This window comes from Fundulus heteroclitus, chromosome 13 (genome assembly GCF_011125445.2).
Source record: "Fundulus heteroclitus isolate FHET01 chromosome 13, MU-UCD_Fhet_4.1, whole genome shotgun sequence".
NCBI classification, from domain to species: Eukaryota; Metazoa; Chordata; class Actinopteri; order Cyprinodontiformes; family Fundulidae; genus Fundulus; species Fundulus heteroclitus.
The window spans coordinates 38,538,014-38,559,209 of NC_046373.1; the positions used below are offsets into that span (position 1 = coordinate 38,538,014).

The 21,196-nt window shown below is 44.0% G+C and overlaps 2 protein-coding genes across 3 annotated transcripts in view; one reads left to right on the plus strand and one right to left on the minus strand.

Moving 5' to 3' along the window:
* crybg2 (crystallin beta-gamma domain containing 2) overlaps nucleotides 1–14,840 on the minus strand; it is a 38,846-nt gene extending 24,006 nt beyond the window's left edge. The window contains 1 exon segment of the mRNA XM_036144817.1: nucleotides 14,778–14,840. Coding sequence (XP_036000710.1) covers nucleotides 14,778–14,840 — 63 coding nt within the window.
* On the plus strand, nucleotides 1–20,760 carry LOC118565375 (hormone-sensitive lipase-like). Of its 2 annotated transcripts, XM_036145719.1 has the most exons (5): nucleotides 1–34; nucleotides 14,771–14,998; nucleotides 16,432–16,563; nucleotides 16,594–16,817; nucleotides 19,577–20,760. In XM_036145719.1, exons 2-5 carry the CDS (start codon nucleotides 14,839–14,841, stop codon nucleotides 19,811–19,813), a joined length of 753 nt encoding a protein of 250 aa, XP_036001612.1. In that variant the 5' UTR covers nucleotides 1–34; nucleotides 14,771–14,838; the 3' UTR covers nucleotides 19,814–20,760. The 2 variants fall into 2 exon arrangements, with proteins under 2 accessions (XP_036001612.1, XP_036001611.1); XM_036145718.1 differs by having other exon boundaries at nucleotides 16,432–16,817.
* The last annotated feature ends 436 nt before the right edge of the window (nucleotides 20,761–21,196 follow it).

Below are 21,196 nucleotides of genomic sequence, written 5' to 3' on the forward strand. Positions count from 1 at the left end.
ACTGCTGGGCCCTGAACCACTGGCCACCTGCTGGGTCCTTCTCTGTTTGGCTCTGCTGTCACCTTATAGCAGGGCGGCGCCCCCTAGTGGGGGCGTAGTGTAATTGCAGAGGGGGCCATGGTAGAAACATACTGGAAAAATAACCAATTTTCTGATGTTATTTAAAATATATATATTGGTGGCGATGTTGAATTCAGTTACATAGTAAAATAACGGTAACTTTAAAAACAGAACAATGCCTTATAGGTTTAGTTTTCTGCTTAATGAAGATAGCAGTTTATTTTATTGATGGTTTACTGCATTGACTTTTTTTCTTTTTGTTCAACTTCAAAGATAGGTTGGAGGGGTGGGCGTGAAAACTTCTGTTTAAATTCAGAGAAACAAAGAGCTCTCCACTGATCACTGATCACACAGAACCTGACCAAAATATACAACACGCCTTTACAACTCATGAACTAGAACTTCCTCCACATTTTTGTCATATTGATAGAAATTTGGGTTTTTAATCTGAACACAGCCAGGCCATACCTGATGGAGGAAAATCATTGATTGGGGTTCTGGAGTCGTGTTTCCGCCTCCCTGAGCCAGAACTTTGTAGAATCTCCTTCTGTCTGCAGGTCCTCTGCAGTCTTCATAGTGAAACTTCTGGCAGACACCCTCGGCTTCACTCGCGTAGGTGGAGAAACATCTACGTACAAAACACAAAGATTCTCAATTAGATTCAGGTCTGGCTGTTTGCCAGTTCAGACGTGAACAGAAAGCGGTATAACTGACTACGTTACCCACGATGCAATGTGGTCAAAATGGCACCAACTCATGTGGTCAAAATGGCCACCAACTCCCATCACGCAACAACGGCAAAATGGCCGCCGATCAAGGAACAGCATCAATTCGGACGTAACGGACTGCGTTACCAAACCTGATGATGCAATTGGTCAAAATGGCCACCAACTCCCATCACGCAACACGGCAAAATGCCGCCGATCAAGATAAGGTTGCTATGTTATGGCTATAAAAGCCGATCACACACGATGACTTCCTTCTTTTCCCTGGCTTTTAGCCAACCCGAGAAGACACGCACAGCTGATTCCCCACGCCACGTTGTCGATTGCTCGCTGGAACCGAGATTTTTCGACGCAACGGTTAAGTCCCTGCTTTATAACAGGAGGTCGACTTAAATAAGTACTTTTAAATTCCCTCTGATCAAAAGACTGAGAGACGCCGCATCGCCCACTGATCGAAAGACCCCCCCGCTTTGTCTGGCCAACAAAGCGACTGACTGTGAACCCTAGAAGAAAACGAAGCTTCTTTTCCCCGTGCCGCTGCAGCCTGTGGACAACTGCGCTCGTCGAAGCGCGTCCAGAAAGCCACCCTCGGAGCGTTCCGGACCCCCCGAGCAACTCAAAGTAACGGGGTTTTCCCCCCTTTCATTTCTGTCTCACCAACAGGGTGTTTAGAAGTGCCTGGGCAGGCGTAGAACTTTGTAGGTGTTGGTTAATGCTTTTATTCCACGACGAGTTGGAATTATTTTGATGAACATTTTCTTTGTATGGGCATGCATTTTACAATTGATTTGCTGTGTTGATTTGTGATTCATCAATAACCCCGCCGTGGGTTACCGATTTATCTCTGTTCATCTTCTTCCCTGCTTCCCCCCTCTCTCTCTTTTCGCTCCTTATCAGTTTAATTTTCTTTGTCCGAGCTCAAGTCGCGGGCTTTGCTTTAAACTCCTAGTTAGCCCCCCCCTCTCGAAACGAGGCATTGTCCCATCAGCGTAAGCGTGGTTACGTTATTAGGACCATCCCCTCATACGTCATCGTAGCAGCCATCTTGGGAGGGTCACGTGTATCTGGACTGTAGGTAGCTTAGCTGAACTAGCTTTGTGTAAGACATCAAAGCGTCCAGTGAGATTCCCGAAGCTGTTTCTGTCTGTCAATGCTGATACGTTGAAATGCCGATGTTTCGAGGGCGGTGTTAAACAACTTTGAGTTAAGTTAAGATCTGCTAACCGCTCATTTTAATCCATTGTTTATTTTGTTTTGTTCTTTATTTCCACATATATATTTTGCATGTTTTAGTTTAGTAATGAGTAAGAATTCCAAAGTTGTTTGAATCAGAGAATTACTGTAACAGGGAATTGCTTTTGGTTCAATAAAACCAACCACTGCGGAATAGACATTGTTTTGTGTTCAGTCCAATTCACAGTTGCCTGGGTATTCAGAAATCAGAGCTAACCTCCTTTGGAGTTAACATCTGACATTAATACAGAGACAATATCATTGGATGGTGATAAGGAATAAGGATTTAAACTCTAATTGCAGTTACATTGGGGTTCCACAGCCTGCTGGATAAACCTGGTCGGTTAACAGTCCGACCTGATCATTTATTCCAGCATAAATGAGTTCATAACAGAAAGTTAACTAATGCATTAGTGGTATAAATACTTGTAAGCTTATAGCTAACATCACCACCATTTGAACTATATTTGTTATAAGCGAAATTTTGAGTTGAATGATTTATTATTTAAATTATAATACCAAATTATAATTAAATAATAATAATAAGCATATTCAACCAGCTTATGGCATTAGCATAAATTGGCTTTTCCCGGTGTGGGCTGGAGTCTACTTATTGGCGTTCCTTTAGACTAAATCGAATAACCAGCAACTTATGAATTGAATGAACACAATCCATATTCCAGCATTTGACTGCTCACCTTGCCAAAAGGACTATTCAGTCATAATTGATTAAGGAGGTATCATTACTAAATATATACGTGTTTGTGGTGGTTTGAGGTTGTTAACCTGAGGTTTGAATATTGATTTCTGGACTGGAAGTCAGCTAGATTGAAATACACAGCAGCCAGCGTCTGCTACTTGTCAATCAGAGTCTGTGTCGTGTTCTGCTTTGAAAAGAGAGACCCTGCCTCCATCTGGTGGCCAGGATAGGTAGTTGCAGTCACGGTTTTAAAGACAGCTTAGATCGCTCAGTTCCCGGAGGGACAGTTTTGAAAGTCAGTTTCTTTAAACTTACCTTATGGTTCCGCCCTTTTGTCTTCTTTAATTTATTTTATTCATATTTTTTTTTTTTTTTCTCCTTTATCCCCTTCTGCTCATCATAAGTGGTCAAAATTGAGCTGTGATTTTGAAACTAAGGTTGCAATTTAGCGGTTTTTAACTGTCATTCTTTGCCACCTCTGAAGCTCCAAAACACTTGCTATTTTCCACACATGTGTAGAGCACCTGTTCTTAAATAACTTACATCACAAACAAAGCCACAGCTTTATCACTTAATTACTGGCCGAAAGGTTAGTGGTCATGTCACTCAAAGTTAATATTCTCAAAGTTAAACAAGCATATTAACCGTTCCTAAACATAGGAATTGTAAGTCGCAGGGGTGATTCTCCCCTGCGCAGCCTAATTAAACGCACGTAATCGAACCCACTTCCTGCAGTAGTGTGAGTCATAGTGCGTGTTTGCTGTTAACAGTTAAAGTGAAGCCACTTAACGGTTGTGTTAGCAGTTGTTGTTTAGCGCTGAGCTAAAACTAAAGTGTATGCGTTGTTGCTTAGTGCTAAGCTAGAATACAGCGTTGTTATTTGTTGTCTGTCATTTAGCGCTCTGCTAAACTACAGTGTTACTTGTTGTGTTGTTATCCATAGCTGACAAAGAATGGATAGTAGCGGTTCTTCAGTCAAAGGAGCTGAAGGTCCAAACCATTCCATTGGAATGGAGGTCCAGGATGTCATTAGCTCACTGCTTAAAATGACACCGGACGAACAAACCCGTCTGAATCAGTTTAGCATAGAAGACTGTGAGAGGAGAATTCAGGAATTGGTGGAGGAGGTCCAGAGCAAACCTAAACATAGATTTGGTAGCAGATGTTTTGGGTGAATTAACTGCGTTATACCACCGAAGGTTAACGCTAGAGACCAATCTGTGTAACAGAGAGGTTGAGAGGCGTGCTTTAGCTGAGGAAAGAATCAGGGAGCTAGAACAGAGAAATGTTCAGGGCAGCTGTCATCTCACAGAGGAGCGAGAGGAGGATCGCATTAGCTTGCAGACAGAAGGATCTGAGTGTGAGAACTCCAAAGGAAAACATGGAGATCACACCTGGAGGACATTGGATGAACTGGGCCCTCAGACACCTTCTGAGCGAAGGGTAAGCGAAGGTCAGGACAGATATAGCAGTGTGATACAGAAAGAAATGCCTAAACAACTTAGGGTGGCAATCAGGACAGATCCACATGATGTGAATCATGGGAAAACACCTGCTTCCCACCTGACCCCTGACACGGCCCGCTATGATCTTTTCCCCCACCAGGGCGACGAGAGCACCGTTCCTGGGACACAGGTGAACCCCCACTCCTCTGAACTGCGTCCACAGACAAGAGTTCATGACAGGGGGGGTCCCCCTGCGTCCCACGAACGGCCGCCGATGCCAGGTAGGTGGTCAGAACTGGAGCCTCCCTCCTATCGTGGTTACCGCAGGCAGGAGTCGTCAGGAGAGGACTCAGATGGACCAGCTCCGATCCCTGAACAGGGACTGCGGATGCGTCAACTTGAGTCCCTGGCCCGAGACATAGGGCGTTTTGATCCTAGCAATACAGAATCCACCATTGATGACTATCTCAGAGAGGTTAGAGCGCTGTCTGCTAGACTTATATAGCCCCTCAGCTCGAGAAAAGTTGAAGCTTATCTGGAAAACCACGTCCAGAAGTGTCCATGTTTTTCATAGAAAGCCTCCCTCCAGCTACACGTGACCGTTATTCAGCTCTTTGTCAGGCTTTAAGAGAAGAATATTCTGTGTTTACAGACCCAGCTTCTGCAACTCTTGGAGCTTTTGCAATTCAGCAAAAGAGAACTGAAGCACCAAAAGAGTACTACCGTCGCTTGCGGGCTGCTTACTTTCAGGGACGAAATGCTCCCGGCTTGGAGGAAGACCACACTTTCAAATCTTTGTTCCTCCATAATCTTCATGAAAGCGTGCGTTATGAGGTTACCATGCATTGTAGAACCAAGAAACTTACCATGCAGGAAATCAGGAAATACGCGCAGGTGGCATGGGAAACACGTGTCCGGCCCAACAAAGGAGCCGATAGTGATAAAAAGGTTCTGCAGATTCAAGCCGAACCAGAAAGAGTTTAGGTCTGGAGGGACATGAGATGCCTCCCTTCAAACCTAAAACTAGATTTGGTCCTAAGAAGCAACATGGTTTTGAGCCGCAGCAGAAGAAAGCTTCCCAGGATAGGAGAGGTCAGCATGGCAGCATGGAAGGTGAGAGGTTTCAAAAATGGCACAGGCCGGATCCAGCCCGAGACGGTAAGCAAACTGACTGGCCAGAAAGGTCGAAAAGCCACACATGACAACAAAGGCTGGAACCTGCGCATGGAGGAGTCAATGAGAAAGGAGATAGAGGAGACTTTTCGCAGGTTGCTAGCCGAAACAGTGCGTCAGATCGCGCCGCAGCCGTCCCAGCCATCATCCAATCCTGTCGACCCTCCAGGTAAGCCAGGCCCAAAACCCCAGCCAGCATGACTAGGCGTGGAACAGGCTTCCCCTTCTAACAGAGTTTATCTGATTAAGGGGGGGGACCAACCGAAAAATCACCAACAACCTTCTAAGATCCCATCAGCAGGTGATCAGAAAGCCCCTTTTCTAAGGTTTCTAGGTGAGCTAAACCATCATGAAAATGCACACCGCTTATACTGCTCGACAGTTATCGGAGGATGTGTAACTGCAAATGCTCTTTTAGACACGGGTTCCGAGATCAGTCTAATGTGCTCAGATTTGTTTGATGAGGTGACCAGAGCTATGGTGTCTCTTGGGAAACCGTTCCAGGTGGAGACCTGTAACGTGGGCATCACCAGCTACACTCAGGATCAGTCATGCATCACCAAACGGGCGTGGTTAGACATCACTTTCCGTGACATGACCCTGGTGCACCCCATCTACATATGTACTTTGGACACAGAACCTTTTCTTGTGGGTCAGGACCTGTTGAACAGGTTTAGCCCCACTCATTGACTGCTATCATGGTCATCTTTGGGCCCAAGTGGGGACTCCCAAGCCCCTCACTTCTGGAAGTGGACTGTCCGTCCCTATCAACCAGGTGACATGCTCAGAAGAGCACAAAGAACTTTTAGCACCATTTCTGCCTTCCACAGAGCCGATTTCGAAATCCTCTGACACACCCCTGCTTGAGCTGAACAATCGCTCAGCTTACCTGTTAGTGGAGAATCCAACCCACATGCCGATCCAAGTGGTGGCGAAGGAACCTCTTGGGGTGCTCATCGAAAGCTCTTTCCACGACTTTGAGCTGAGCATTCCCGTCATCGGAGACCTGCCCTTATCCTTGACCGGCAGACAGGACTCTCCAGACACCGTGTTTTACTTTTCCTTCCAACATGATCCAAATCAGGCGACATGAAGCTCGGCCTGCTGGATCCATTTGTGGTGCAACGCTTGAAGCTGAAGGAAATCTGTTGGGGTATGCGACAGCAACCGACCCAACAGAACCAGCACCGAATCAACCAGAGAACCGGGACTCACCCACTGAGCCCTGCCCTGGCTTTGAAACAGAAATCATGCAACAGCTGGAAAAAGCTGATGCACTGACCACTGAAACAGAGGAAACGGCACTTAAGGAGCTGTTTTATGAGTTTCAGCCCATTCAGCCCAAAGATTCAAACGAACTTGGGATCACACTGACACACGTCCATGACTCACCAGTAGGAGAACACAGAAGCTGCAAAGCTAATCTGAAAACTCCCCAACAGGTGATGTCCCGGCCTTCAGCGGCCCAGGACACCCAGGAGTATGTACGAGGCTGCTTAACCTGCAGCCAGTTACAACCCACACGGCCACTAGACAGAGCCCTGCTTCAGCAAAGGGGGGTTATATTTCCGTGGTCACATTTGCAGACTGACTGGATCGGTCCAGTCCCCAAATCGTCAAGAAATAACAAATATCTTTTGACAATAACAGGCAGTTTCACAGAATGGGTCGAATGTTTGCCGGCACCGAATGACACCGCTGTCACCACAGCAGCCCTGCTGCTAAATCACGTTTTCAGCCGGTGGGGCCTTCCCCTGTCCATCGACTCGGACAGAGGAACGTCAAACATTATGACCGTGCTTTTCAACATGTTGGGCGTGGAAGTTAAATTCCACATCACCTACCGCCCACAGTCATCCGGACAGGTGGAGCGAATGAACTGCACCGTGGTCAGCATGTCAAAGGAACATGCCAGCAGCCATGACAGGGACCGGGATACAAAGCTTCCCCTGGTCCTAATGCTAGTCCGCTCTACTTCACCATGTTCCACAGGGGTGACACTTTTCCAGATGATGACAGGAAGGCAAAGGACACTTCCCCTGAATCTCATCTACCAGCCCGAAGACGTCAGTGTGACAACCGTCTACACGGCACACCAGTGCGTCACTGACTTAAAAGACCGTCTCCGAACGACTTTCGCGTGGCCTCGAAAGAACCTAGAAGCCAGCGTGCAAAGTCCAGAGTACAAATGGGTTCATGCGAACCAAACTAAACCGTCCACTAAACTCTCCTCACAGGGAAGGGAGCCTAACTCCGCCCCGCCGAAGAGAACAATGCATAGCATTAAATAGGACAAGTGCATGTTCAATTAGGACATTTCAAACATGCACTAACAAAGCAAGTGTCCATACATAACTTCACGTCCATAATTTCACACTCAGCCATAACACCATGCATTGCTTTGGAAACGCTCACAGAAGTGGTAAAGAATGACATGATGCATACTCAGGTTGTTAGAGATTTAATGCAGGACCTCACTCGAGAGGTTAGTTCATCCATAAATAGCCTTGCTGAAGGACGGATTCCTCCGTACCTGGTACCAGTAGATTTGGTTGAAAAGGTTCTCAAATCTGCCTCTAGTGAAACACTGCAACCACCACAAATACACCTGGCGTACAGCCTAGGTAGTGCAATTCCAATATTTGTAAATCCTGACAACTTGGAGATAGGATTTATGCTAAACCTTCCCATCATTGAAAGAGCTAATGCGTATAGGTTTGAATCAGTATTGAATGTCGGTTTTTGGCAAGGTGAGACCCACGTACACCTACAAACTCCCTCAATATTGGCCTATCATGATGCTGATCCCAAACTTTATTTAGTCCCTAATTTGGATTTGTGTACCAAAACCAAAGACATCCACTGGGTATGCTCAAGCAACCCATTTATCGGAGATTGAAATAATAGATGTCTTTAAGGGATACAATTTCAGCATTGATGTCGGCATTGAAAGACAGCTTTTACTTGCAGTCACCCAGCTGATTAAATTCAGTCTCACTCCATCAGAGTTGAGCTCGGTCCCTCTGCTTCGCTTCCCCAGAGCTACAGAGTCGACCGACACTCACATTATGACCATTATTGTGGTTCTCCTTGTATTTGGATGGGCCATCACTACCGCGATGGCGTATGCAGCATACAAGCAGATCAAACAGTTGCAAACCAGGATTGACGCCCTCACCTTTGTCGCTCCCAGGTTCGTAGCACCAGCTCCTTGAAGGCCATAAGCTGATTAGACTACGAACCGCTGTCTCTTTCCTTTCCCTCCTTCCTTCTCTCCTTTCTTTGGTTCAAAGTTCAAACCTGATGACCAATGAATGTATTGACAATGGTGATTGTGAAGTTTGCATTTCTTTTTTTTTTTTATTATTACTTTATTGTTGCCTTATTAGCCAATAGAAATGACTAGCTATAGCTTAGTCCTGCCCAGGCTAGGTCACTGACCCAGGCACAATGAATGCTTTGTTTTTCCTCCTCTTGGATGATGAACTGAACTGCATGAATCCCAATGGACTACTAGAAAGACTATTAGGTTGTTCCACTCATGCACAACGGATTTTCGTCACGCCAGAATGGACTTGGTTGTAGCTTTAAAGACTGTGACCAGCATCCCACTCTTCAAAGCTAAAGGGGGGTATGTTGTGCCAGTTCAGACGTGACAGAAAGCGGTAACGGACTACGTTACCCACGATGCAATGTGGTCAAAATGGCCACCAACTCATGTGGTCAAAATGGCCACCAACTCCCATCACGCAACACGGCAAAATGGCCGCCGATCAAGGAAACAGCATCAATTCGGGACGTAACGGACTGCGTTACCCATGATGCAATGTGGTCAAAATGGCCACCAACTCCCATCACGCAACACGGCAAAATGGCCGCCGATCAAGATAAGGTTGCTATAGTGATGGCTATAAAAGCCGATCACACACGATGAGCTTCCTTCTTCCCTGGCTTTTAGCCAACCCGAGAAGACACGCACAGCTGATTCCCACGCCACGTGTTCGATTGCTCGCTGGACCGAGATTTTTCGACGCAACGGTTATTCCCTGCTTTATAACAGGAGGTCGACTTAAATAAGTACTTTTAAATTCCCTCTGATCAAAAGACTGAGAGACGCCGCATCTCCCACTGATCGAAGAGGACCCCGCTTTGTCTGGCCAACAAAGCGACTGACTGTGAACCCGGAGGAAGAAACGAAGCAGCTTCTTCCCCGTGCCGCTGCAGCCTGTGGACAACTGCGCTCGTCGAAGCGCGTCCAGAAAGCCACACTCGGAGCGTTCCGGACCAGCCCCGAGGCAACTCAAAGTAACGGGGTTTTCCCCCTTTCATTTCTGTCTCACCAACAGGGTGTTTAGAAGTGCCTGGGCAGGCGGTAGAACTTTGTAGGTGTTGGTTAATGCTTTTATTCCACGACGAAGTTGGAATTATTTTGATGAACATTTTCTTTGTATGGGCATGCATTTTACAATTGATTTGCTGTGTTGATTTGTGATTCATCAATAACCCCGCCGTGGGTTACCGATTTATCTCTTTTCATCTTCTTCCCTGCTTCCCCCCTCTCTCTCTTTTCGCTCCTTATCAGTTTAATTTCTTTGTCCGAGCTCAAGTCGCGGGCTTTGCTTTAAACTCCTAGTTAGCCCCCCCCTCTCGAAACGAGGCATTGTCCCATCAGCGTAAGCGTGGTTACGTTATTAGGACCTCCCCTCATACGTCATCGTAGCAGCCATCTTGGGAGGGTCACGTGTATCTGGACTGTAGGTAGCTTAGCTGAACTAGCTTTGTGTAAGACATCAAAGCGTCCAGTGAGATTCCCGAAGCTGTTCTGTCTGTCAATGCTGATACGTGAAATGCCGATGTTTCGAGGGCGGTGTTAAACAACTTTGAGTTAAGTTAAGATCTGCTAACCGCTCATTTTAATCCATTGTTTATTTTTGTTTTGTTCTTTATTTCCACATATATATTTTGCATGTTTTAGTTTAGTAATGAGTAAGAATTCCAAAGTTGTTTGAATCAGAGAATTACTGTAACAGGGAATTGCTTTTGGTTCAATAAAACCAACCACTGCGGAATAGACATTGTTTTGTGTTCAGTCCAATTCACAGTTGCCTGGGTATTCAGAAATCAGAGCTAACCTCCTTTGGAGTTAACATCTGACATTAATACAGAGACAATATCATTGGATGGTGATAAGGAATAAGGATTTAAACTCTAATTGCAGTTACATTGGGGTTCTCACAGCCTGCTGGATAAACCTGGTCGGTTAACAGTCCGACCTGATCATTTATTCCAGCATAAATGAGTTCATAACAGAAAGTTAACTAATGCATTAGTGGTATAAATACTTGTAAGCTTATAGCTAACATCACCACCATTTGAACTATATTTGTTATAGCGAAATTTTGAGTTGAATGATTTATTATTTAAATTATAATACCAAATTATAATTAATAATAATAATAAGCATATTCAACCAGCTTATGGCATAGCAGGACTTTGACTAGGCCGTTCTAACCCATGAATCTGATCTAAACCATCCCATAATATCTCTGCAGGTTCAGGCTGGTTCTCCTGCTGGAAGGAGAACCTCCAGTAAGACCTGGTCCACCAGCACAGGTGGCTGATGCAGACGGAGGATTTTAGTTTTTAATTAGAGCAAAATTATAACAGAAAAGTTAAAATCCAACAAATGAAAATGTTAAGTACGACACAAAGTATTCATCTTTTAATGAACACAATTTTGATATTCTCTTTAATTTCATAGTAACATCTACCCAATGACATTTAATCACCCAAATGCAGATTGTGGTGCATTAAAATCCGCTTTGAATTCAATTATTAAAACTGGATGACCACCTTTTAATGAGCAAAACACTTTTTTTAGATTTTGGATCTACGAGGATTTACACATTAATTTCCTACAAACAAACAAAATCTCATTTATTTATTTACAATGTAGAGCTTATTTATTTAATAAGGGACAGGTAAATATGCCAGATTATATTTTATGGCTAATTTCCATCTTTAGTCCCTTCGGCAGATTGAGTCAACAACATAAAATAATAAAATCTATAAAACAACATTAGCAGCAGTTAGAACAGGAAGCCATGGTGGCTGTGAGCAGCATAAACAGGGAGTAATTACACGGAGACGTAACATTTCCTCGAAAACCACAATAAAAAAGCAAGAACAATATAATTATAGTGGATCATAAAGCGTACAGGTCATACATATTTCTATGGTGTTAGGAAGCTAAATTTAGACTTTTAAATTATCATATTTCGTAGAGCAGGTAAAAAAAATTACATAATTTTTTCAGTTTAAAAAAAATAATTTTATTCATATTTTGGCCCATGTACCGAAATATTAGGACATCGCTGCTGTAGAACCTGACCCAGATTTAAACTGGACCAGAACTTTCTGCTGGTTCCCATGATGCATCTGAAGGCAGCGGGATTTTTATTCAGGGGTATCAGAGTAATGGTGGCAGAATACAGACTTTTATTTGTGAAACAATTAAAAACTCATTTTAACAATATTTTGGAGACAACATAGACAATAATGAGTTTAAATAAAACTGTGAGCTGGTTCTGGGTGAAAGGAGGTTCTGAAGGCCCGGCCTCCTGCTCTGCTCTTCAGGAACATAATCTGTTCTCCGACTGCAGAGAACAATCGGATCTTGTGGGATAAAAAAGTTCTGATTTCACGGCGAGCCATTGTAGCCAGAGAGAAACCTGAGAAAGGTGAACTTTGTTAATGTTTCCTGTGCGTTCTGGCCTCCGTGTTGTTGGATAAACTGAAGGATTTTCAGGGAAATGTTTGGACCCGCAGCAAAGAAGCAGCATTTATGAGCCTAATGTGTGCAGGGAGTCACTTTGCAACAGTTAGACGGCAGATTTTGGAAACAATAGTGAGATTAAAAGGAGTTTTATTTGTTACGTAACAGGGGAGGAGGAGGAAAGCCGAGCAACACGTTGTTTTTACTGGGAAACGAAGTAGAAACAGTTTAAGCGTTCCAGACCCGATTCATCCGGATGTTCAGAGGTGGAAGAGGAGCCAGAAAATGTCCTCCAGCTGTTTTTACTCAAGTCAAGTTTCTTCAGTTAGAATGATACTCAAGTACTGAGTAACTAATCAAAACAGCTGATGATTTAATATTTAAAAATGATGTAATCAAACAGACAAAAATACAAGGTTATGTGCAAATTCTGGTAATTTAAAGACAAAAGAAACACTTTTCTAAAAAAAAAAAAAAGTAAATATTAAACTTGAAAGCAACACTTCCAGCAGTTAATGTATATCCAGTATGTTAGAACAGTGCAAAGTGCTTCCAGTAACAATATCTACTGTTTACTGTTCATCTGACCTCTAAATGTCTCAATAATCAACAGATAGAAAATAACCTTAAAATAACAAAGATTGTGTATAAATAAGAAGTCTCACTTTAATATAAACTCCAGGTTTTTATCTCTGGTGCATTTTTGGTCAAAACCAGTTTGTTTTTTATTCATCAAGAGTTAAGTAAAACTAAAAAGTACAATGCAGTAAAACTACTCCTAAAAGCACATTTTGTTCAAAAAGTTACTCAAGTAAATGTAACTGAGTAAAAGTAACTAGTTACTCCCCACCTCTGCTGATGTTTTCACTCATTCACAGTTTCAGGAGAACGTTTGCATCTTCTCATTTTTGAGAACAAAAACTTGTTTTCGTGTTTAAAGTTTAATGAGCTTTTTCTGTTCCCCACCGGGTCACAATAACTTCTACAGGCTCCAGTTTCTAGATAATATTTGGATCCGCTGTAGGCACCAGATCCACTCGGGGGCCGGCGCCTTCTGATGACGTCACTATACATGATTGGTTTAACGTTTGCACAATTACGCAAAACATTCTGATTGGTCTGGACAACTTACTAAAGTAATTATAGTGGGGTGTAGGTTTTATCCGAGAGCGGGATTGCGGTTTGTAAACGGACAATTTTACGAAGAAATTCTCCGTGGTCCCTGCGCCTCCTGATGACGTCACCTTATGGCAACGCCACTCAAACAAACTACATAGAGCCAGCGGTCTGCATTTGTAACGAATCAATTTTATTAAGTTAATTTAGCGGTTTCTTTTTCTCAAAATGTTCAGGCTGAAAGATGAACATAGAAAATGTGACATTTTAGCAATTCGAAATAATCAACCCTCTTTAATTGATAAAAATGAGGTAAAATATTTAGGTATAATGATTAACAAGGACCACACTGGAAATGATAGAACAAATATTCAAGCCATTTTACAGAAAAAAATCAACAAATATTTGACAGTGGCTCAATTTTTGGAAGAATATTGTTAACAAAAACGGAAGGGATAGCCAGATTAATTTATCCAGCGTATATCTTAAATATACCAAATACTACAATAAAAAATTTATCAAATTCATCACAATTTCATCTGGAATAATAAAAAACATGTGATCAGAAAGAACAACATCAGTACAAAAAGGAGGAATGAACGTTATTGATTTTAAAGTGATGAATGCCGTGATTAAATTAAAATGGCTGCAGACTTTTATTAAAAATTAAAAGAGTTTATGGTTTATTTTCCCTTCACAACTTTTAAAAAAAAAATTGGAGGAAGGAAATTTCTCTTAAGATGTAACTTTGATCTGGCAAAATTACCGATTAAATTGTCAGACTACCACAGAAGCATTCCAAAATGATGTTAAAAGTTTTCATGACTCTATTAAGTTACTGGAAAATAACAGTAAATTAACAAAAGAAAATTGATTTGTAACAAATGGAGGCCGCAGGCATAATGTAGTTTGTTTGAGTGGATTTGCCATATGATGATGTCATCGGGAAGCGCCCGAGCCGATCTGGTACCAACACCGGCACGTTTAGTGCGCCTTAACGAGCGTCCGGCACCATTCTGGACCAGGTTAGACCGTTCTCCAGAATTAGTAACCATCATTTAAAACGGCTGGTTCAGGGACACAGACCTGCTTTTAAACATAGACCGGGTCAGGACTTTGACTAGGCCCTTCCTGAAGCTAAGTATTAGCGTACTTTGACCCAGTTTGGGTTTGGGATTGCTGTTGTTCTAGAATACCCAACTGGGTCCATATTCCTCTCCTGTAGAAAGGTTCTGAAGCACGGCAGTGGCAGCATCATGCTGTGGTTCTGGTCCATTGCTAAAAAACTACAGGATTATATAGAAATCCAGCTTGAATCAGCAGCTAGATGGTGGATAATTTGGACAAAGGTCCCAAAGCCTGGATGATTCAGGCTGATATGAAGGTTCTGAACACAAACCTGTTAAAACCGTATGGACTCTGACCAGAACCCGGTTCTGTACAGGAAAGGCTCCGTTTCTAGCCAGACGCTTGTTGATGTGTGCGGTCCAGGTACGGCACGCCCACCCTGGGTTCTTCCTCAACGTTCCTCTCTGAACCGCAGGTTCTACTGCGGAGCGGGTCTGCCTGGCCGGGGACAGCGCCGGGGGCAACCTCTGCATCACCGTGTCCATGAGGGCCCTGACCGCCGGCATCCGGGTCCCCGACGGCATCATGGCGGCCTACCCCGCCACCCTGCTCACCACCGACGCCTCGCCCTCCCGCCTGCTCACGCTCATCGACCCGCTGCTGCCTCTGGGGGTTCTGGCAAAGTGCCTCAACGCCTACGCAGGTACGCTGGTGCCGCTGCACGGCTCGCTTTAACGCGCCAGAACCTTCCTGCGCCTCTGGAGCGCAACGTAGGACAGTTTTTCATTTTCTGTTGTTTTTTTAAAAGCATTTTATGCATTAGATTTTTATTTTTTATTTTTTTTTTTGTGAATGTGTTTTAGCTTGTTTTTAAGCGCTTTATAAATAAAGATGGTTTGGTATGTTTAAACCAGACAGACATGGCTATAATATCTACCGTATGGCGCCCCCTACAGGTTATGTTCCTCCGTCTGATCAAGGACTATATCCTTTAATCGTTCTCGTTTTATTACTGCTTTATAGATTCCACAACGTTTTGCTTCCTATTAGAAATTTTAAGGTATTTTAAGCTATTATTGTTGCCTATTAGTTTTTTAGATTAATGAAGCTTTTCATTTAGACCAGGGTCGTGCAACCTTTACAGTCTAAAGAGCCATTTTGCCTTCAGTCCACTTGAATTAAACTCGTTCAGAGCCGCAAATGTTGCCTTTGAAAAAAGACTTTAGAAGTTAAAAAAGAAGTTATAATTTTTGATAAAGATCTACTGTAGGAAACATGTTGTCATCGTTAAAGAAATACCCTTTATGTCTGTTTTGAGGTTTACAAGAAAGAGGATGGATGGGATGTTGATATTTGTGGATAATGATTGTTACGTCCACCAGGCTCGTTTGGTGGAGCAACATTAAGGGAGACCACACAAGGATTTTCTGGTTAAATTAAAATTTAATTTATTAAATTATACTACATAAATAAAACCTGAAGAGGGAATACCTGAAAAAAGTAAACAAAATGGATTAATGCAAAACCCATAACTAACCAGAAATAAGCAAATGCAAAACAAACCTAACAAAACTCAACCATAAGATAAGCTACAAACCAAACATAATGGGGTTTTGTGGAGGGAGAGCAGGAATAGAGCCTCTCCTCTGCTGCATGCATAGCAGCTTTAAAGCAGCAGAGCACCAATCAGGGAAATGCATCCCACCTGCAGAAGGCCTGTCTCACGAACCCTACAAGGAAAATAAGGCCAGGACTGACTGCAGCCGTAAAAATGATATAAAAAAAAAAATTATAGTTTCCAACATAATGAAGAAATATTGATTTAAAATTAAATTACTGGCACTTTTAGCATCATTGTGTTGTGAAAATGAAAAGCAATTATTCCGAGAAAGAAACTGCTAAAACCTGCATTTATTATCATTATTACATTTAAATACCATAATAAAATATAATTTGTAGCCACTGTGGAGGGTCCAGAGAGCCGCAGGTAGCAGATCCCTGGTTTGGAGCAATCCCAGCTGAATCTGTATAATTTCCTCTATTAGGTGTTAAATTGTTCTAAGCTGGCTTTAATGTTTTACAGGAAGGTTAAAACATTAAAGCTTAAATAAACCCAACCTGCTCCCCCCCCCCCAGGTTCAGACTTCCAGACGGCCCAGCCGGCAGAGCGCAGAGGCAGCCTGAGCGCCCTGAGCAGAGACACGGCCCTGCTGCTCAGCGACCTCACCCAGGGCGCCTCCAACTGGATCCAGTCCTTCCTGGACCCGAGCCGGGCGGCGGGCGCAGCCAGCGACCACCGCCGGGCGGCGGGCGCAGCCAGCGACCACCGCCGGGCGTCGGCTCCCGCCGCCACCTGGAGCCCCGCCAGCGACCTGCACTACCCCGGCGGCTTCGAGCCGCTGCGGTCCGAGTGCCACGCCCACGTCCTGCCCACGTCCTGCCCCGTCATGAGGAACCCGTTCGTGTCTCCTCTGCTGGCGCCGCCCGGCCTGCTGAGGGGCCTGCCGCCCGTTCACATAGTGGTAAGAGCCTGGAGTCCAGGGAAGGTTGTTCCCCCGGCGGGTTCTCTTTGGGAACCTGAAATCAGAGCAGGTTCCCAAAAAAAGCTGAAAACTTTCTGCTTCACGGCGAAATAAACAGAATCAGGCAGAAAAACGTCAAAATGTTCAGTTTTTAAACCTTTTTGTAGGAATAATAGTCTTCATGACACCCAGGCTTTAGCGCCCCCTGCTGACCACAAGCTGCTTCTTTTTCTGCACAGTGAAGAATTTTTACTGGGAAATGCAGCGTCTTGCAAAAGTATTCACACCCTTTGCTTTTTAACAATTCTGTTACCTTCCAACCTCTAATTCTAATGTTTTATATATATATATATATATATATATATATATATATATATATATATATATATATATATATATATATATATATATATATATATATATATATATATATATATATATATATATATATATCTGTATATATGTATGTATCTGTATATATGTATGTATATATCAGTGTTGTAGTCAAGTCACTATGCCTCGAGTCCGAGTCCAGGTTCGAGTCACCAGTGTTCAAGTCCGAGTCAAGTCCAAGTCATTAAAAAAAAATCCGAGTCGAGTCACTATTGACGTGTGATGTATGACATGAAGCAGTAACATTCCATTGCACTAATAACTCTTTCGCTGTAGTTACCCTGGTTTTACTCGGTAAAACTACCGCTTTTTCCAAGTCTAAGACGTCTCCTAACCATGGTTTTTAAACATTGTTGTTATGGAACGTGCAACAGCGACTCGAGGTACGCTGATAGGCCGCATATGAAGGATGTTAAAGCCGCAAGCGGCGTCGATCGGCCCTCGCAGCCAAGCGCACTCCGGCCTATTGGCCACCGCCGCGGTGCCGGCCGGCGGGCGGGGTTCGCGCACCGCTGGCCGCCCGCCACCGCAGATGCTGTCACGCATTTTCCCCGCCCGTCCACCGGGCGATTCCCACAAACGCGTTCGGCAGCGTTCCCCCATTACTCGCAACAAATCTGGTGTGGATCGGTCGATGCAGCGAGGAGATATAGCCGTTGGATAATGATAATGCATTTGGCCACCGGACCGGACTAAATTGTTCGGCGGGCCGGAAAATTTATACCGATTCCTGGACGGTGACCACAAACAGAAAAAAACGGCCGATGACGCCATGAACGCCGAGCAGGATAAAAACATCGACTTACCTTCCTATCAACTCGGCCAGTTTTCCAGTCTTTCTAAGACCTCGACACTCAAGCCATCGTTTGAGCTGAACGTTGGTATGTTGTTCCACAGTTCTACCAGTAAAATGGGCGCCTGGACATCCTCTTGTGAAAGTTTAACAGCTGAAAAGTCGATCATATCGTTGTATCTGTTGCATGTGTAACGGCTGGTTGCTACGTGCGCTCTCACACTGTTTGCCCAACCTTAGCGGCAAGGGGCGTTGCTCATGAGATGGTGACGTCACGTGCGCGGTACGACATTTAGATATTAAAATCATACACCAAATAATATTCTAATGACATATTAAAATTATAGCCTAATGATATAAAAAAAGTCGAGTCTTTTTCTCAATTTCCGAGTCAGAATGATCTGAATGTAGGAGTCCGAGTCCAAGTTCGAGTCATCAGTGCTCAAGTCCAAGTCAAGTCACGAGTCTCTAAATTTAGCTAATGACTCGGACTCGAGTTCGAGTCTCGGACTCGAGTACTACAACACTGGTATATATATATACATGTGTATATATATATGTATGTATGTATATATATATATATATATATATATATATATATATATATATATATATATATATATATATATATATATATATATATATATATATATATATATATATATATATATATGTGTGTGTATGTGCATATATCTCCACCCCTTTGCTGTGAGCCCAAACCCAACGCGCCCCATCCCCAGCGGGAGACATGGAGGTGGCAGCATCATGCAGGGATGCATGGAGCTGAATCCAAAACCATCCTGGAAGAGAACCTGTCAGAGGCTGCAGGAGACCTGAGACTGAGGTAAAGGTTCTCCTTCACTGCAAAAACTGAGCTAAAAATTAGTTAAATGTTCTTAAAATGAGTGCATTTGTCCTTGATTTGAGCAGGTAAATAAGACTATTTGCCAATGGAATAAGATTTTTGCACTTAAAATAGGAACAACTCATCTCCATCATCTTATTTCAAGTGCAGGATGTCTAATTATCTCATTTTAGGGGTTAAAATACTCATTCCATTGGCAGATAATCTTTTTTACCTGCTCAAATCAAGGACAAATACACTAACTTTAAGAACATTTTACTTATTTTTAGATCAATTTTTGCAGTGTTCCAGCAGCAGAACCAGCCTGAACCTGCAGAGATATTAAGGGACGGATTAGATCAGAGCAGATTCATGGGTTAGAATGTCCTAGTCAAAGTCCAGACCTGAATCCATCTCAAAATATGCTGTGAGGCCTGGACCTGCTCCCAAAGGTGTTTCAGAGTTTTGGCACGCCACACTTTTCAGATTTCTCAAGAAAACGTGATGAAAACTGTTTTTCTTCACAGTGACGCTCCACTTGGTCTTAATTCACCCAGAACTATAAAATACAATTTATATTTATATAAATAAAATGTATATAGAAAATAGGCTGTGGTTGGAACGGCTCAAAGCTCAGAGGGTGTGAATACTTCTGCAGACGGCTGAGCAGCAGCAGCATGACTCCCGGGGTTGTGACGAGCCGTTTTCTGCCGCCTGTCCTCCCTGCAGGCCTCGGCGCTGGACGCGCTGCTCGACGACTCGGTGATGTTTGCCAAGAAGCTGCGAGCGATGGAGCAGCCGGTGACGCTGACGGTGGTGGACGACCTGCCGCACGGCTTCCTCAGCCTGGCGCAGATCTGCAAGGAGACGCAGTTCGCCTCCGACATCTGCGTGGCCCGCATCAGGGACGTCTTCCGGCCGGACGGCGCCGGCGGCGGCGGGCGGGCCGCGCCGGCAGAACCTTAGCTCCGGGTCGCCCGGTGGTTCCGGATCCACCGGATGGCGTGCGGAGACGACGAGGGGGAAACTGCACTTTAAAGCTGCACTGCACAGCTCTTCATTCTGCAGGTTTTTACCCCTGAAACGTTCCAAGTAGACGGACCGGGCCAGACCAAACCAGACCGGGCCGGGCCTCAACACGGAGTTCTGTTTCCTGAAGAAACTCTGGACCGCTTTGCTCTCCCAGGCTGAATCCTGATCCATCTTCTGGTAGCAGGTCCAGGAGGGAAACAGATGTCCCTCCCCTCAGAAACACACTCCAATGAGTTCTCAGCCCAGAAGACATATCGGTCCCTCCAGTGGGTTCTGGTTCTGTCCTGGGTTCTGTCCTGGGTTCTCCTCCCAGACGTCAGAACCGCCTTTAGCCGAGCTGCTCCTCCTATCCCCGTCTTACACAGAGGCTCGTTTCAGCTGCTCGTCTCCAGGATCCGGGTCTTCCGGATCTCAGAACCATGGAGAACCACCACTGATGGGAGCTGCATGTGAAGTTCTGATCCATCTCCTGACTTCTTTCTGGTTTCAACGCCTGGTTCCGTCCGGTTACTTCGTCCCACCTGGACTCGTTAGCCCAGAATGACCAGAACATGCTTAATGTTTCCCTTCAGAACAGAACCGGACCTCAGGTCCACCTGTAAAGGTTCTGATGACTCCCTCTGACAGAACCTGTCCTCAGCTGCTCCTCCTGACTTTAACGGAACGTTCTGCTTCGTCACTTTAATCAGCACCGGAGCTGGACCCGCTCCAGATGACCCGTGTGTTCTCTTTATTAATATTGTTGCGTTTGGACCTAATGTATAACTTGATGTTTATCGTGTTTACAGCAGTTTGTGCCTCTGAGGGTGAAGATTAACTGTAAAATAGTTTCTAACTGAGTGGTGAGATCCAGCAGGTGTAATAAACCAGAACTACCAGAACTGTTTGGGTCTGTTTGACTGTTAAATCCAGGATAAGTAGAAAGAGTCGCTCATTCAGAAATGGATTGTTTCCTGAAATCATTTCATGATTTATTGTGAGATCAGTGAAGAAGGTTCATTTTTGTCAGCTTTGAGTTGCATCTAAAACACTGAAGAGTAAAAACTTTATTTATACAGCCGACATGAGACGCCGCTGCTAAATGCCCAGGAGGAGATAATCAGTGGGTAAATATTCTAATAAAAAAACATTTAAGACATATCATGGAAGCCAAAGAGTCGTTTCACCGTGTAGAAAATGTAACGCCCTGCCTGTTAAAATGTGGAAAAAGGATTAATAGTTTATTGTTTTTCAAGGATAAATAATCTGGCACTGAAAACTTTGAAGAAAAAAAGTCTGCGTTTAACTTGAGGATGTTTATTTATTTAGGGAAAAATC

Excerpts from the sequence above, each read along its gene's own strand:
- LOC118565375 (XM_036145718.1), top strand. The coding sequence starts at position 14,839 with ATGAGGGCCCTGACCGCCGGCATCCGGGTCCCCGACGGCATCATGGCG. Across the intron at positions 14,999-16,431 it reads GTGCCTCAACGCCTACGCAG|GTTCAGACTTCCAGACGGCC; the intron begins GTACGCTGGTGC and ends CCCCCCCCCCAG. Across the intron at positions 16,818-19,576 it reads TGCCGCCCGTTCACATAGTG|GCCTCGGCGCTGGACGCGCT; the intron begins GTAAGAGCCTGG and ends TCCTCCCTGCAG.